The sequence below is a fragment of the Phoenix dactylifera genome, chromosome 8 (genome assembly GCF_051530095.1).
Source record: "Phoenix dactylifera cultivar Ajwa chromosome 8, Ajwa_hap1_PhDact_Kaust_v1.1, whole genome shotgun sequence".
Classification (NCBI taxonomy): domain Eukaryota; kingdom Viridiplantae; phylum Streptophyta; class Magnoliopsida; order Arecales; family Arecaceae; genus Phoenix; species Phoenix dactylifera.
Genome location: NC_143197.1, coordinates 11,855,874 through 11,873,492, shown reverse-complemented (window position 1 = coordinate 11,873,492; position 17,619 = coordinate 11,855,874). Strand labels below are relative to the sequence as shown.

The 17,619-nt window shown below is 36.2% G+C and overlaps 1 protein-coding gene across 6 annotated transcripts; it reads right to left on the bottom strand.

Moving 5' to 3' along the window:
• Nucleotides 1-2,898: 2,898 nt before the first annotated feature.
• Nucleotides 2,899-15,170, bottom strand: LOC103722797 (protein BONZAI 3-like). 6 transcript variants are annotated; one of them, XM_008813481.6, is made up of 16 exons: nt 14,593-15,170; nt 12,259-12,306; nt 10,680-10,828; nt 10,556-10,604; nt 9,338-9,394; nt 8,800-8,976; nt 8,583-8,717; nt 8,418-8,479; nt 8,222-8,321; nt 8,014-8,128; nt 7,844-7,920; nt 7,603-7,740; nt 5,022-5,186; nt 4,830-4,943; nt 4,493-4,589; nt 2,899-3,308 (listed from the first exon to the last, which is right to left on the bottom strand). In XM_008813481.6, the coding sequence occupies exons 1-16, from the start codon at nt 14,758-14,760 to the stop codon at nt 3,178-3,180; spliced, it is 1,782 nt and encodes a 593-aa protein (XP_008811703.4). In that variant the 5' UTR covers nt 14,761-15,170; the 3' UTR covers nt 2,899-3,177. The 6 variants fall into 6 exon arrangements, with proteins under 6 accessions (XP_008811703.4, XP_008811704.4, XP_089780912.1 ...); XM_008813482.6 differs by lacking the exon at nt 14,593-15,170 and adding an exon at nt 14,124-14,270; XM_089924786.1 differs by lacking the exon at nt 14,593-15,170 and adding an exon at nt 13,949-14,076.
• Between the last annotated feature and the right edge of the window lie 2,449 nt (nt 15,171-17,619).

The following is a 17,619-nucleotide window of genomic DNA, read 5'->3' as shown; positions in this document are numbered from 1 at the left end:
ACGCTTTGATGGTTCAGTGATCCGGAGATCGTCTTGAGCCGTGTTCATTAAATGACTGAGTGCATCGGAGACTTGAGGGGGTCTCATGCATTAATGGCAGGTCGTGCCAAATACCTGCGGAGATCTTATGCCTTGACGGCTTAGAGATAGCAGCAGGTTGTAGTGGAGTTGTCAAGTCCCTCAGGGGGTTAAGCAGGGGTTGAACATCTGGTCAAGGCAATCGGCTCGGCAGGGGTGCCGAGCCGAGCTGGTCGCCCAATGGGGCGCCCTGTGGCGGGGTCGCTTCTAATGCTTCTGGTCGGCGCCCTTTGGTCGAGTGCCTTCTAGCCGAGCGCCTTTATTTCGCGCTCTTTCCTCTCTGGTCAGCGCCCTCTAATCGAGCGCTTTTCTGGTCGGCGTCCTCTGGTCGGCTCTTTCTAGCCGAGCACCCCTCTGGTTGGTGCTCTCTGGTCGGCACCCTTTGGCCGCGCGCCTCCGTGGCGGTATGACTTGGGATTTTTCCCCCAACAGAGAGGAATAAACCTGATTATCTCTGAAGTATTCTCAGCATGATTCCAAGTAGGCTGAGCTAAGGGTGAAACTTTTTGAGATGTTGAGTCCTTCACCTTCTCCCTTGGGCAATCACACCATAGATCCACCATTGAACAAGTCTTGGTCATGTATTGTAGGATCTGGTAATGCTTTTGCTGCCTTCATGTCTTACAAGACTAGTTGTTCATTTGGCACCATGTTTGTACTCTGTTACTCCACGCTCAGGAGTTGTTATATATATTGAATGCCACTGATGTAGATTATTGTCGGATCCATCACACGCGCATGCACTGGTTGTTAGCAAGCAGGGTCCAGCATAACATAACAAATGCCTTTGACGTGTGTATTTCTTAGCATGCATGCATGACAAAGTCTCTCACAAGTAAGTACACTGTTGGGAAGCAAATCAAATGGGCAGACTATCTATCTATCTCTCTAAAAATTACGATGGAATGGCATAATTGGGGATGCCAATAAACCAACCGGCAAACCCATAGTTATTGAAAGTATAAATCTATACTTAGGTAGTTATCAAGATGTTATTTTATGGTGTTAAATTTTCCACATGCTTACTGTAATTAAGTACTTCGGAGCAAACATACTGCAATCAAAGTTTATAAAGTGCATGTCAGTTGCTAAGTTCTTTTCCTTATAAATTTTATGAGATGTATATTAAATATTTAATTTTATTTATCTTTTGTAGATAAGTTGTAATTCAATCAGTATTCTAATAGAATGGACAAAAATTGGATAAATAAGTCGAGATTCAACAAAGAATATTTGGATGGAGTTCTGAATTTTATTAAATTTGCTTTTGAGAAATCTAATATGAACAAGAAGATTTTATGTCCATGTCGAAAATATGTAAATTGTTCTTTTCTCGCTCTAAAAACTATTAAAGAATATTTAGTTTGGAATGATTTTCTAAAAGATTATACTGAATGGGTATTTCATAGAGAGTCCATATTGTTATCTCCATATAACTAATCCTCTTATATAGAACACACATCTAGTTTTGGATCCAATAACATGGAAAAAAAATCATGTAGGAAAAGATGATATAAGGGGCTTACTCAGAGATATACCCAAGATGCTAGACATACTAGTAGCACTGTAGAGGTTTGTAATCTGAAGGCAGCAATGGAGGAGATGAGACAGAGCCATCAGACAGAGATGGAGGGATGAGGCAACGCCATTAAACAGAGATACAATCTTTGAGGGCTCAGCTTGACAAGATTGTATCTTTGTTGCATAAGTTTGTCCCTCAGATAAATAACTACATCTATTTGAATATTTTATATAATTATCATATATTTTTGTATGAGCTTAATAATTTATAATATTTTGTGATTTTTGTATTTTGAACTTCTAAAGTTTCTATCTTTTTCTTATAGGTTTCTGATACTTCCAATACTCGTAGAGATGATGATGATGATGCCATCAACCCTTGATAGCTCTTAGACTATTTTTTAGGAGTTTTATATGCATATTTTTTATGTTTTTCGAAGCACATTGTAAATGTAAATAGACAATGTAAATATAATTATATTTGACAATATGAATATTTTCTATTTCTATTGATATTACATGTTATTACATGACTTCTGTTGTACATGTGTTTGGTGTCTATATTTGTATACAGAGGTTTAAAATTTTTTAAATAATTTTTTTTAAAAAATAACTCTTACGACTCTTTAAAGCGTCGTTAAATATATACATTGCAATGCTTATTTGTGTCGTTAATTAGAGATGCAAATAAGCGTCGGTAATATAAAACGCTTCATCACGGACGCTTTTAAAAAGCGTCGGCAATCAGCGACGCTTATAAGCGCCGACGTTTATTATAACTCACGATGCGAACTAAAAGCATCATCAAATTGGTGTTCGACGGTAGCATAACCCACGCTTTTGCGATGCTTTAAAAAACATCGAAAATAAAATTACCAATGTTTTTTTGTGTCGGTATATATATTAAAAAGCATCGGTGTCCGATTTTTCTATAGTGGTCAGACATCCACGAGCACATACCTTTATATGAGGGAAATGTTATGGGGCGCAACCGTCGCACCAGATATTTTAATAACCTGAAGTCAACATGCACCCCTCCTGCATGCTATGCTCTCCTAGTCTCATTTCTATCAATTATATGCAGTGACTTGCCACCATTTTGTATATATATATATATATATATATATATATATATATATATATATATATATATATATATATATATATATATATATATATATATATATATATATATAGTTATAGGTGTATATGTGTGTATGTCTACGTGTGTTTGTATATGCCTGTCCTGAAATCACATAGCTGAACAAGGACTGTTTTAATTCCCTGCTGCACAACAACTGTATAATCCCTTTCCAATTGATATCACAGTCATCCATTCAAAACACCCAGTATCAAGGCCATCAATCCACAAGGTGAACTTTACATTACCAGGTTTGCATAGGCTATTAATTGCCATACGTAAAAACAAATATCATCACTCATCAAAAATTACCAAACCCTATAATTTGTACAATGTATCGACAGGGAAAATGTAGACTGTAAGTAGTTAGAGAAGCTTTGCAAGAACTATGGTACTGGTCACTGTTAGCTCAGAGTCCAATTCTGGCTCATTTGGAGTCAGTTTGGTTGGCATGCAGAAGTTGCAGCAGGGTGAGCAAATATTGGTTTGATATCCCTGCACCGCATGTATGTCAGGAATTGCCCAGGCAGCTCTTCCAAGAGTGATTGAACGATGGAGGTCTGTCTTCCTGTCACCAACAAACAGATTATCTCAGCAGGAGAACAGGAGATACCACATAGACGTAGGAAAAAATAAAAATAAAAGAGCTCTTTTTCGATTCCACTCTGTTTCTATTTTCTGCTTCAAAACACAGAAAAACAGTATCAGTATCAATAAAATGTCTGACCGCTGAATTTCGTCTGTTTCTAGAAACAGTTTCCAAAAAAAAAAGGTTTAGAAATTCTAGGTAATTGCACTTGTTTACTTTTCATAAAAGTGAAAAAGAGATAACAAAAGAAGGGTCACAAGATTTATTTCATGTTTCCAAAAATCACAACCGCTGTTATATCAAATATAAAAGATCTCGAAACGAAACAAAAATCTGGTAATATGATTTTACATAGAGAAAATAGAGGACAAAAAAATGGAAAAAATGCAATTAAAGGGGTCCTTATTTTTTGTCAATAGCACTCCAATAATAGCAATTTTAAACCTTGCATTTACTTTTATTTCCTTCAGAGGCAGAGCCACATGGGGCTGAGAAGGGGAAGTGCCCCCTTGCATAATGAAAGTGTACAAGTACATATATGTTGTTAAAATCTACAAGGCTGGCCTCCCCTAGATCTCGCATAATTATTTTTCCCACCTCCTCCCCCTGTCCCTCCTTCAAAGTATATGATCTTCCTATTATTGCCGAGCTCCTGAAAAGCTGTTAGTCTTTCATTATTCACATGCCTTCTTATCTCCTAATAAGTAGCTTTTATATCTTTGTTTAAAAAGAAACATGTAGAAATCCCATTAAAACATAACTACTATGCACATTTAAAAACCCATAAACATAGATTTCTTTTCATACTTATATATATATATTGCCCTTCTAAGAATTTTATGGAAATACAGGACCATAGAACAAGTTAGAAAGAGAGATTTGAAATATGTACAAAAGATAATTCCTTTAGAATCATCGCTTTTTTCCCTTTTCCTTCCAACTCTCCAGATTATATGCTTAGTGCCTTTTTCCCTTTTCCTTTCAATTCTCCAGATTATACGCTCAGTATTTATATAAATATTTAGTAATTGTGACATTGCTTTTAGTTTACCCCAAAAAGAGTATCTCTCTATTCCTGTTGGACCTTACCATCAGAGCAAAATAGGTGAACTTGTGCTCTGAGGTCCCATAACTGAAGAAGAAAAGAAGACATGGTTACTCACCCTGCATCTCCCGCATGGGAACAAATTGTACAATATCGCGTGTAGCTATCCGTCCGGTGGAGCTCTCCAATCGTTTTCCATTATCAGCATCAAGAATCTATATACACAAAAGGTCAAGAGTGGATATTGATTACTTTTCAGACCGTTGGTCAGTTGAATAAATAAAACTGAAAGAAAACCACAGAATTTTAGCCACCACTAAATGCCAGATGGAAAGGGAGCTCGAACTTTCCTTTCAGAAGGGCCTTAGATAACAATATTTAAACTTCGCTACCACTATTGTTAAGCAAAAGGCAACACTTTTGGCATCAAGTTATTAGAGAATGATTGTTCATACCTCCATTTGTTTGAAATCTGCACCTCCGACTCCAACAATAAGAATTGATAAGGGTAGATCTGATGCCTTAACAATAGCATCTTTGGTTTCAACAGCATCAGTTATTACTCCATCCTGAAAAGAAAGCAGAACACTAATCAAGAAAAACAGACAAGAGAAAACAAGAATAAAATATTGCAATTCACCATTTACCGTGATTATAAGCAAGACGAAGTATTTGTTGTGGCTATGAGATAGAGACTTGCTAGCAATTGCTGCAGCTTTGTTGATGACAGGCCCAAATAAAGTTGGCCCAGCAAGCATGACATTATGCAACGCCATTGCATATGATGACATGATACCCTCTACTCCAACAACCTGTAGAAAGAAAAGAAGCAAATTGCCGATAAAACACAATTCCTGGTTGTCCAAACTAAACTAAAGCGGAGGGAGCCCATGTGGATATTGCATTTTTTGGGTGGCTAGGCCAATTGTAAGTTTATAACACCACTTGTCCTGGTAAAGCAGGATATCGTGATTTCCTTTTTTCCCTTCATTTTTGTGTAACAGCGGAGTGCCACCAAGCATTTCATCGAGATAGTGGAAGCCATGTCAAACATCTAGGTAAATTTCCTGGAATTTCAAAAATGGAGCATCCTCCTAGCAAGAGAGGTGCAACAACTAGGCCATAGCCCTGCTTACCAGGATCGTGTAATTTCACAAGTTCAAATACCTGGAAACTATACGTCTAGTTTCTGCAGACAGCCTGCATGAATTTGGCTCTAAGACCAGTTTCGGTATGAATTCAACTATTAAGTCAACAGAAAGCTGAATGAGTTGATAGGATACACCATAATATAACAAATCATGACAAGAAGACATCAATTGAATGGCACAATGATACTTTTACCCCTTTACCCAGACGCATCCCTGATGCAAGTCTACAAAGCAGGTTGCAAACCTTTTTACACTACCAGAAACTGTGATATTTGCTGGCATAGAACTTTTGATCATGATTAGTTGTAAGTTTACAAGGGGTGAAGTCGTGATATTGTCATATCTTTTATGTAAATACATTTAAAATCTATACTTTATTAAAAAGTTATCAGTATTGGGCAGTCATATGTTGCACATTAACTATACAATATTAGTAGATTACTGCAAAGTTGCAATCTAGACTCCATCTAAAAAATGTAATTTTCTTTTATGCCTTCTGCATTGACATAAGTATTTATTCAAATGTCACTTTAATTACCTTTTACCATGCTTATATTATTTTCTGCATTTGCTAAGTACTTTTGCATTATTACATCAATCTTTGCTTTGCATTCAATCTTTGGAGCTTCTCTAGGCAAGATGATATGTTTTTTATTCTAGTTATGCTGTGAAAAATCACCATTTATTAGGCTCATATTTTGTTGTAGGCCTATATACATTCTGATGAGAATGGTGGTTGGTAGATTTCTGAAATTATTATATCAGATGGCAAACTTTTGTGGTTGATACATGCACCCTCTCCCACTCTTCTTCTTCAATTCTTACTAGATTTCTTGTTTTTCTCTATCAGAATGCTGATTTTCTATCCTTTGGTATGGTATTCATGCTTTTATTTGTGTTCAGTGCCACATTATTTGTAAACTTTCAACTAGTTATATTAGTTAATTTAATTTAATGCCCTAATAAGAATAGCGTAGTCATTTCCATGTTTTGTTCTTGACATTCACAAGCACTTTTAACTAAAATGACAGGGTGCTGCCTGAATAATATCATTAAGTTGTCATCAAATTCCAACAACCTTTCCTTCATTAGCAGTCTAATCATGGGCTTTTAGTGCTTACATTGTCGACTAAGACACACAGATATTCAACTGGCATGTCATGTATTTTGCAGTATGTATCAGATTTGGAAACATGTTGGATAAGGCTAGGATACATGTTGCATATTTAAGTAGTTTCTTGTGTATTCTTTCAATGAAAAAGAGGCTCCTAATATGCCTTGGATACATTCACCGATACCCCCAGGGATGATGGTTAGGGCTTTCTTCTTTTTCTTTCATGGATGCTGACCTTTTAATGATGTAAACAATGGATGGGCAATTTTAGAGTTTATGATGTTGATGTCATTGAATGGAGCATAGTCTGTGGTTTATGGATTTAAATGATCACTAAATGAAGTTCTAAATGTTGATGTTCTTATATGGAGTATAGGCTATGTTATTGTGATTAACCATTATGTTTTATGGATAAGGGTCATAGCATATCATATTATCCATGTTTTGTCATGTACATGTTTTTACAGAAGTTGTCATATCAGCACATCTGTATCATATTGTATCCTATATCATGTCCAGTCCATGCTTCATAGCTGTTAGATCTAGATACTAAAAGCATAGAAACATACCACGCATTTTAGCAATGCAATCCTAAGGACGAGCATATCTCCCATGCTGCAGGTTTCCAAAGAGTTTTTATGATCTCAAGCCTTGACCTAGGCTTTAATAATCATGAAATGCAAGAAGCATAGAAAGAAATGCATTATTTTCACTATTGATATGAATTAAGTAATTCAGTCACTAGAAATCAGAGACAATCAACAAGAAAAACACAAAGCACGCCAATCATTAACAAATATTTAAAAGGAAAAATGAATATGTAAAACAACAACAATCTAGTTACCACTATATGATCTATTTTTCTAAAAGGTGAAGCATTACATCAATAAAAGACAAAATATCAGAAGAACAGAAAGGGGTGTTACGATAAGCACAAGTTGGAGAAAACTGAATTCAACTTACCTCACACTCATCAAGACTTCCATTCAAGTTAAAACAATGAGATACAGACCCATCACTCATCCTTCCTCCAAAACCCCATGCAGGAAAGCACTTATCAGTGTCATAGAATTGTAAAACTTCTCCAACCCCTACTATAGCCTGTTCAAAAATAAAAAAAAACTAGTTGAATTAGATTCAAACCTTAATAGAGGATGCCTTAAAGATAACTCATTAGAAATGCAAAATGATTTTTTTTCTTAACCTGTTGATATGAGTTCAATCGACCAGAAGGATCAATATAATGCAAGGAATCAGGTGATCGAGGATTTCCATTTGAAGCTGAACAAACAAAAATCTCAGCAGCAAGCAAAGAATGCTACCTTCATAAAGTATGTGTTACCGAATACAATTATGCAAGTAATAGTACAGCACCTGTAAAATCTACAGCAACCATGAAATTAAGCTCAAATCCATTGGAAATATAATCCAAGAAACTATATTGAATTTTTTCACAGAAGTTATCCACAAACAGCTGTCCCTTCAGCATCTGAAACAGAATAGATTAAATGAATGCTAGTTAACAAGCATGTAAATCTAGAACCACCAAAATTTTTGTAAAGCGGATGTAGATACTAATCACCTTTTTGTGACCCTGACGGACAGAAGATGGAACATAAAAGTGTGCTCCAATCTTTTCCCTGCTAAGTTTTTCAAGTTCTGCCATGCTTCCTTGAAGTTCTCTGTTGGAAGACTTGATAAGTAAATAACTTGCAAATCTCAAATCAGGATCAGAGTGAAAATGTGAAAAACTGCCTGTCATTTATCACAAGCCATACCCTAAAAGTTCATGTTTGCCATTGGCATTGAAATCAAAACACTCGATAATCAATGGATTCTCCTGCAAGCAACCAAAAATTAGTAACCAAAGCCATAATAATGCCCATGATAAATAGATGTTATTTTACACAACATTGATACTCCAATAGATGCGCCAAGCTTGCCTTGCTTCCAAATTGCTGCATAGTCAGTGTTACAGGCTTCCACACTGGGTTCAAATTGTTATTAATCACCTCTGTTTTGCATATAGGAATCGAAATTCCACTCTCCACAATTCTGGATATTCTTAAGAAAGGATCCTAGATAATAAAGAACTAATCAAAATGAATATTCCAAATATAACTTAAACTAGCATGAAGAAAGGAGCCTTATGATACATACACTTTTGGAGAACACATCCTTATTTTCTAGGCGAGAGCAGCGTAGTATCATCTCCACAGCTGCCCTTGAAGCAACTGTTTCTTCTGCATGGACAGTTATTGTCCCTAAATGAGCATCAGCTGGGCGATTCTGGTATTTTAGTTTAAGTGTCAAACTTCGATCACGTTTGGTCACTATCTGTCAAAAGGAAAAGAAAGATCATAGACACTAAGTATACACATTCCACGAGATATTACAGAAATGAAGTATCTTACTAAGTTACTATATGGAACATAGGTACAACTTCAGTAACATAAGGACAAACTGTATATTTCATATTTTATAGTTTGTTCAAAACATAAAATTTACATCAATAATGTCATGATTTAGCTACTATCCATATAGTATTGAAACAAATGAATCTGAGCATTGAAATGAATGTCTTAGCAGAAGTTAGGTTCCATATGCCTATGGGATGTTTCATCAATAGCTTCTGAACCTACTGCCCATGTTCAAAAAATAGAATCAAAAACAGTTCCTTTGAGAGAGATTGTACAACCTCTGACAGAGTACAAGAAGCTTCTCCAAGATAGTCTTGCTCATTCAACTTCAGCATCTGTAGAAGATCACAGCTAGTGAATTTCTGAATGCAAGTGAACAATAAATAAATTTATTTAATGTAAAAAAAATATAATTCATAATTGTACTTTGTGATATAAAATTTACTCATGAAAATTAAGGCATGGGCAACATTAGCAGGCTTTCAAAGTCAAACTAAAAATGGTCATCTTAGAGCTCTTCAACTAGGAGCCATAAACTAGTTAGGCATAGAAAAATGTAGTCAAATATCCAATTATTTTTGTTTGTTGGATGAACTAATAGTCATATCCTGCCAAATAACAATTACAAGGTGCTCTCGCTTCTACCTGATAAGTTCTAGCACACTACTAAATGATCAGTTGTTATTAGGCCGATTATTTCACTAAGTATAACCCTCATATGAATGGGGAAAAGACTAATCAGTTGATACCGTTGCTGGGGAAGTCCAGATCAGATTGTCCTTGTCCAGCACACTACTAAGTGATCAAAATCTGAAATTTCTCCAACAGATTTAAGCAACCAATAGCATTGTCAGAAAAAAAAAGAAAAAAGAATCCAAGTATGGATGAAAGCTATTAGGGCAAATATTTAGTTAAAAGAAGAACTTGGAGAAGAATTCTAGAGAAGCATGTCATAATTAATTTGCATTATTCCATGAACTTACTAAATTGAAGTCCTCATATTAAATCTTTATAATCAAGAAGACATCAGATTACAATTATTTTGGATCTCAATTCTTTTGAAGATTCAGAAAATCATGTCTGAATCACAATAATATTGATCATGGACATTATAAGCTCTATGGAAAGCATGGATCAACTACTAAAACTAGTCCTCATCAATCAGTTAATTAACTAATGCTCTGTCAAATCCAATTGAAGACTTCCTAGCTCAAATTACCAGAAAAATCTATACCATGAGTCTACTGGAAACCCAGCAGAATGGAACAGCACGAAATGTTTTCAAAGATCAAAAACACACAAAACCAGTGGGACCTTACATTTCTATAAATGCATGATAATAAGGGCTAAGGATTATTCTCACACATTTCAGCAAGAAGAAATACAAAAGATAGAAGCAAAAGAAAACTTCAAACAGGATAGTCCCTCATAGCATGTTACAAAAACCAGGAGTGCCATCTAATCACCTCAGGAGGGAGAAAAAGAAAGTCAAATACCTTAACAGATGTGTTATGATACTTGGTATCAATGTCATAAACTCGAAACCTGATATATGAAATAATATATCAGTATAAGACTATGCAACATCTGCAACAATGTATAGGATTTTGAGAAGCTTACACCAATGGCTGGACAATCTCAAAATGATAGTTGACAGTAAATTTTGTGATCCAAACAGGATTTAATGTATTCATTATTACTTCTGTGCGTCCAAGTTCTTCCAGCATTCCATCTAGTTTCTTTGCATAGATTACTGCCATGGGATCACTCTACAAAAAAGCCAAAGATAAAATATAAATGGAAATAGGAACACCAAGAAGAAAAATTACAAAATTGTCAATCAACTAAAAAAATATCTAGAAAAAGTTTGAAGTAATATTTAAAAATAAACAAATCAAGTTAGACTTATTTTTAATTTTTTTAAAATTAATATTCAGGATGGTATAGACTGATTGGTTAGTTGCTTTTTCCCACAAAGTTACAAGGATAACTATGATATAAACAACAAAAGCAGGGGTGTCATCTGCCACACAGTTATGGCTCTCTAGCCTCTATGACAAGTTCGCATAACTAAGATAACAAAGAAGCAATAAAACTTTCTTGCAACACAAAATCGAGATAGAGAACAAGCAAAAATTAAATTGAATTGTAATCCATTATTTGATAGGTTTTGTATAAAAATTCGAGCACTAAATCACTGAATGTGTGTGTGTGTTAATTTTATTAAAAATTCACTTTTTCTTAAACTAGTTTATCTCCATTCACAATGTTTGGATAAAATATCAGACAGCAATTACTTCTAGACAAAAATTCTAAACATTGTTGGTGCGCATTCTTGGACATAAGCATCCTAGACCACAACATGACATGGATACGCATGTCTCAGACGCTACACCATGGACAAATGCAACCCCCATATCATTGGGGATCACGATGCTCTCCAGTCCCAATCTGGACTGGAGAGGGTCTCTCTTCCAATCACGTCTGTCCACAATTGGCGCAAAGGCCATGACTGGATGGGGCCCACTATATTTGATGGGATATGCCGCCCCATGTGCTAGCGTGGGCTCCATATAATCTCGCCATCTCGCCAATTATCGACGGTTGCGATTGGAAGGCATGCCCTCGCCAGTCCAAGTCGAGGCTGGGGAGGATCTGAATCCAATCATTAGTGCATGAAGTTGTACTTTAAAAGGCATGTAATGAAAACCACATTATCAGCTAAGCACATCATCCACTAATAAAGCCACCTAGAAAGAATATGAATGGTCCTCACTATTAATGTGGAATCATTGCAAAACGAAGAAATCTTTAAATGTAGGAATTGTCTTTAACAAACATTTGTTTGACTTGAAATATGACCAGTAACACATATTTGAAGAATTGATACTCCAGCTTGAACTAAAGTAATTGTTGTATAATCTCCATGCAACTCCATTGACTTAACAACTTCAGTTACTAGCAGCCAGAGAGGCCCTAGATGAAGCAAACAAAAACAAATCAAAGCTCACTAACCTGCAAGTTGTCAAAAGACTATCTGGAATTAAAATATGACAAAATTGTCCATGAATAACTATGAGGAAGAGTGACAGAACAATACATATTAAACAAGAAGCATGGTTTAGTAACTAATATTTACTATAAATACAAGATGTTCTTGTAGTGCAATATATGCAATGATAACATTTGAGAAGCATACCTTTGAAAGTACATCGAGATTGCGCAACTTTGAGGCAGATAGCGATAACTAGAAAACAAATAAGAAAGAAGACAAATGATGCAAGGAGCAGTCATTAAGGGCAAATACCAAATCAAATTCAGCAGTGGTACTAACAAAAAATTTATGATTTGATCATATAAAAAAACTCTAGGTAACAAAAAAATTTGGTTGGGAATTTACTACAAAGATAAATGATGATTAATGTTCTATTAGCTGTCACATTGCCCTAATGATTTGCAAAGATTTGGCAAAAATAATGCTAAAGGTAGCTTTGCACCACAGGTCCAATGTAATGGTTGTATACTTAATTGCTTTAAATTAATCTATCGATCAAAGTTCCTGACAGCTTTTTCACAAAGAGTTAGAGGATCATGATTAATTGTGTAGGAAATTAATATCATTCATCCTGGTTGGGCGATGATTTATCTTGTTCATATGTGATACGTAATCTCATCAAATATGAAGACTTGATGTTAGAAAGATGCCAAATGATAAGCAAACTGAAGCTACAAAATGAATCACAATCAACGATGTGCAGAGTTTATATAGAAAAGATAGGATGATGCTAGCTGTTTACTCGACGACACAAAGAACAGGTGCATCTGAACAATTGCCAATCATATGTATCTTTTATCCATAAAAATATTTGATTGTCATCACTTAGGGAGAATTGTACTATGAATTTCAATCACCCCTGATAAATGTTTCAATAGGTAACCGCCTTCAGCTAAGCACACATTTTTTTATTGCTCCTGAGGATCTCTCGAGGAAATTTAGAAATAAGAAGCCCTTAGGAAGATTATTGCTACTGAGGAGCCTCCATCTAAGCGCATATTTTTTTTATTATCATTATTTTCTTTTCATTTTTTTATGGAGTCTTGACTGTAGAAATGCCAGGGATGCACCAAGGGGTATCTCATTCAATGCAAAATTGGAATTATGAAGAAAAACTTCCAGCAAAAGTTCTCAAATGAGTCAAAGCAAGACAAACTATGTAAAAGCAAATTTTGACAATTGAAAATAAGATATATTTTCATGATCACTTCTTCACTTGTCAAGCATCTTCCTTGTTTTCAAAACATTACTTCAAATTTTGTAAAGAAAATTAAACATATTATCCCATGTTCTCCACGCATCCATTAAGATGTCAATGAGACAATACAGTCACAACCCATTGCATACTTCTCAAGAATTCACTAACCTCAATTTTGCCAATATTTCAAACTTCTCCCTAGGCCCCTTGCAACTTACCAAAATTATTTACCATCTTCACACTTTACCATGTTGTTTACTTCTAATTTAAGAAATTATTTTTTAAATCAACCTTCTTGACTAAAATAAAAGGTGCTTATTCTAAATAGAGTTTCTTCCACTCCTTAAAAATCAGATCAAAATTGATGGCGTGTCGGAGGGAGGCTTAGCAAAATTTAAGGCCCTGAACAACCCAATTCACCAATCTCCAACCAAGGACATCAAACAATAACCCTTATTCACATGTAAACAGTGGCCTCCATAAGCATACTGCACCTCCCTGGCTGCACGCAGATTTTGCGGATTCTATGCAGCATGCTCACAACAAGCATGAAGTAAAAGCTTAAATTTTTAAATTTTGTCCTTTTTAAATATAATAATGGTTTATGCACACTTACAGAATAATCACTGCACTTACCATAAGAGAAACCTCACAGCAACTAGCATAAGGGATGCTATCCACAAAAAACTAGTTATAATGACATGGTGAAACCTCGGCATGTATTTGATAAACTAACAGTTGAACCAATTCAAGTTTCGTAACCTATGTCAAGCCTCTAATGGCCCAAAAGCTTATATTTTGTATAATTTACATGGTGGGATTTCGACATGCATCTGGTATAGGAAGAAGCAATCAGATTCCAGCTTCATATCCTTCATCGAGCCTCTAACAGCCCAAAAGGTCCTTTCTTTCACTAAACCAGCAACAATAACAAAGGCAGCAATCTCTAGTTCTGTACTTCAACATCCATCCACGCGGACACCCCTTGCGAACGACGTGGAGAACCCTCGAACCACAAACATCAGATAAGATTCAATTCACCTTTCGGTGTCTCAAACACCATGTGGTTCCAGGCACGCCTTCATGTCCTACAGATTGACCAACAATTACCAAAGATTCTACCAGCCAACAACATCCTAATCAACAGTCGGTCACATACACAAACATGTGGCCCCACAGAGATAATATCCCATCAAGAATTGACTTTGGCTCATAAAGATCGATACGCTGGGTAGAATCTAGAAAATCTTTTAAAAGCTAGGGTTTTTTTGGCTGCTTGCCTCGAGGGGGATGTAGAGGTCGCGGAGGCCGCGGGTATGGAGGAAGTGGTCTACGGCGTCGTTCCGCTCCTGCTGCGCCGTCTCCGGCGGTGGTCCGGCGAGGCCGCCACGGGAACCGACGCCGACCCCCGCCTGGCCGCCGCTCACGTCCGAGAAGCACCCGCCCATGCCGTCCTCTCGCGCTCGTCGACTTCGCTGTTTGATCTTTCCGGGGTTGTCCGTTTTCTTATATACTTCGGAATTCGGAAATACTCCTTGAATACGTTGGATTTGCGAGGCGAGAGCAACGAAAAGACGATGAAAGATGCATCTCTGAGTGATGGAATCAGAACGACGCGGTGGAGAAGATTCTGCGCTTATTTTTTCCTCTTGGGGAGAAAGGGGTGGCAGCCCGGCAGGCAAGGAAATCTCCGAGTTGGTATATGACTGGGCTTTGAGTCGTTCAGGGAACAGCGTAAACGATCAGCCAGGGAGGGTTTGGTGTATTACAGGCGAGTTTGGTGGGAACTTTTGGGGGGAGGAGGGGAAGGCGAACGCACTCTTTCATGGGAAGCATGTAGGACCAAGAAGGTCAATTTATTAACTCCTTTTTCTATCCAACCGTATTTGACCGGTGACTGAAATAAAAATAGTAAAGTTTACATATTCAGTCTATAGCTTACGTGGACCAAAAGCTAATGAAGCACATACTTCTTTTTTTTTTTTTTTTTAAGAGCAGGTCAATCTTAAAGTTTGTGATTGAATTTGAATTAGTATTTGTATGGGTACACGTTTAGTTTCGGACTAGAGTTGATCATGTGCGGAGCTTGGATAGAGAAAATATAAAATTTTAAATAGATTCGCCCTGAAGACTAAAAATAAATATAGTTTTGACCCGAGGCTAAGTCTATAACTTTTCTACCAATATTCAAATTTCATTCCGATAAATTTATTTTTTATTTTATAAAATATTTTATTATTTAATTAGAGTCTAGTTCATTGATCAGCTCGTACTTGCTTTGGACCCGTGGGTCGGCCTAAAGAGGCCAGGCCTATGGCCACCGTGCCTATGGCACGAAGCAGCAAAGAAGGTCTTCCTCTTCCAAATCTAGTGAAAAATCAAGGACTCCTAGCGCAATCGATTTTATCGAGAAGTTGGAGACTTCGCCTATTTAACTTCCCTCCTCCTCATTAGATTTCTTCCACCGGAAATGCCAAAAATCGCTACTGATTCCAACAATCTTTTCGGGTTTTCTTCCTCATTCCCTCGTTGAAAAAAGCTGTCGCAGGCTTCGCGAACCAAAGTAAATGTTCCTCGCCGTGCTTCCCTTGTTTTTTTCTAGCGATTAGCAGTTTTGTTTGGGTTTCAGTTGACAAATCTCCGAGACTGGATCCTAAATAGGGTACCCTATTTCGGTTCCCTTCTTTCGAGCATGCCGCCGCTACTGGCTACCTTCCGCCTCTTGTCTCCACCTTCGACCGCCTCCTTGCTAGACCCCACGATCACAGCCACTAGTCGTCCTCTTTCTCTTCTATTTTGCAGAGGAAGAAGAAAGAAAAAAAAAGAAGGGAAAGAAAGAAAGAAAGAAAAGGAGAGAGAGAACCATCCCTCTCTTTCTCTTTCTTACTCCTCTCTCTAAATTTTCTCTCTACTCTTCTCCCTAAATTTTCTTTCCTCTCTCCACTTTCTCTCTATTTTCTCTCTCCTTATCCACTTTCTCTCTCTAGAATGTCCAAGGAACTCAGTATCATCTCCTGTTGACCTCTGTAAAGGGCCCTAATTTCACCTAGTGCCTGAGCTGCCTTGAAATCTTCATTGATAAACCATATTGATTAACTTTGGTCCTGATCAATTCCATACCCTATGATTTATTGATCGAATTGCTCAGGCCTGACCCATCCGGAACTACCGAACACTGTCGTCCGACCAACTGTCCCTTTCTTATTTATTTTAATTCAAATAGAAATTAATATCGCTTTTAATATTTTTAATAAGGTTAACTGAGTTGCCTAGCAAAGTCTGATACGAAAAAGGTAAATAAGCCTTATGCTCTTTACAGGTTTTCAAACTTGTAAGTAAATCATATACTCTTTACAAATTTTCGAACTTGTAAGTAGATCTTGCACTCTATATTATTTTTTAGATGATTATGTTTTCCTGCATAAAATCTGTTTGTGGAAATATCTTACTTTTTTTTAAATTATGAATCAACATATATGTTATAAAAATCGTACTTTATTGGATAAAAATAACTTTGTTATGAAACATGAATCTGATTACACCATTTAATATTTTTTATATATTTATATGTATGTTTTACGAAAAAGATATAAACTTTCTAAATGCTCTCAGATAGTTATGTATGATCTTTTGAATTGGAAAGATCGATATCCGAAGCTAACATCCATATGAACATTGGCCGCCCTGCCAAAGGGTATAAAGTTGGCAAACGAACATGAATCTATGTCGATTACGAACACTACTGGCCCTGTCACAGGTATAAAGTGACCATAGCACGAATATTTGTGAGCAATATTTTGAACTATGATATGGCAAAATGGCTAAAAGACAATTTATATATTTATTAACAAAATGAACTTGGAGCTATGTTTATGAAATATAAGTAATTTATGCATGCATGATTTGCTTTATAACTTATTTTATTATACTGTATTATTAAATGCTTATTTTGGAATATTTATTATTTTTCTTAAATGATGCATTGGCGTAGAAAAACTTATGCTTGATTATGTAAAGTAGTGAAGGATTTATTTACTGAGTTGTGTCGTTCATATACCTTTATTTTTTTCTCACTCCAGACGAATAGGGCCGATAGGAGCAAAAGATGGTCTGGGCTTGGAGTTCGTGCTAGCAAACTTGACGATTTTGTAGAAGAATTTTAGTATTTTAAATTGACTATGAATTTGCAGCCAATGATTTTTTGAATATTGAGGATTATGAGTTTGGTATTTATGTTCAGATGTAGACGCCGAACTAATATTAGTTTTATTTAATAAATGATGAAATTAGACTTTTATTTACCCTAT

Coding starts and splice junctions, on each gene's coding strand:
- LOC103722797 (XM_008813481.6), bottom strand. CDS start 14,760: ATGGGCGGGTGCTTCTCGGACGTGAGCGGCGGCCAGGCGGGGGTCGGC. Junction 4,944..5,021: donor TCGTCTTGCTTATAATCACG/GTAAATGGTGAA, acceptor CTTTCTTTTCAG/GATGGAGTAATAACTGATGC. Junction 4,590..4,829: donor CAGATTTCAAACAAATGGAG/GTATGAACAATC, acceptor TTGTGTATATAG/ATTCTTGATGCTGATAATGG.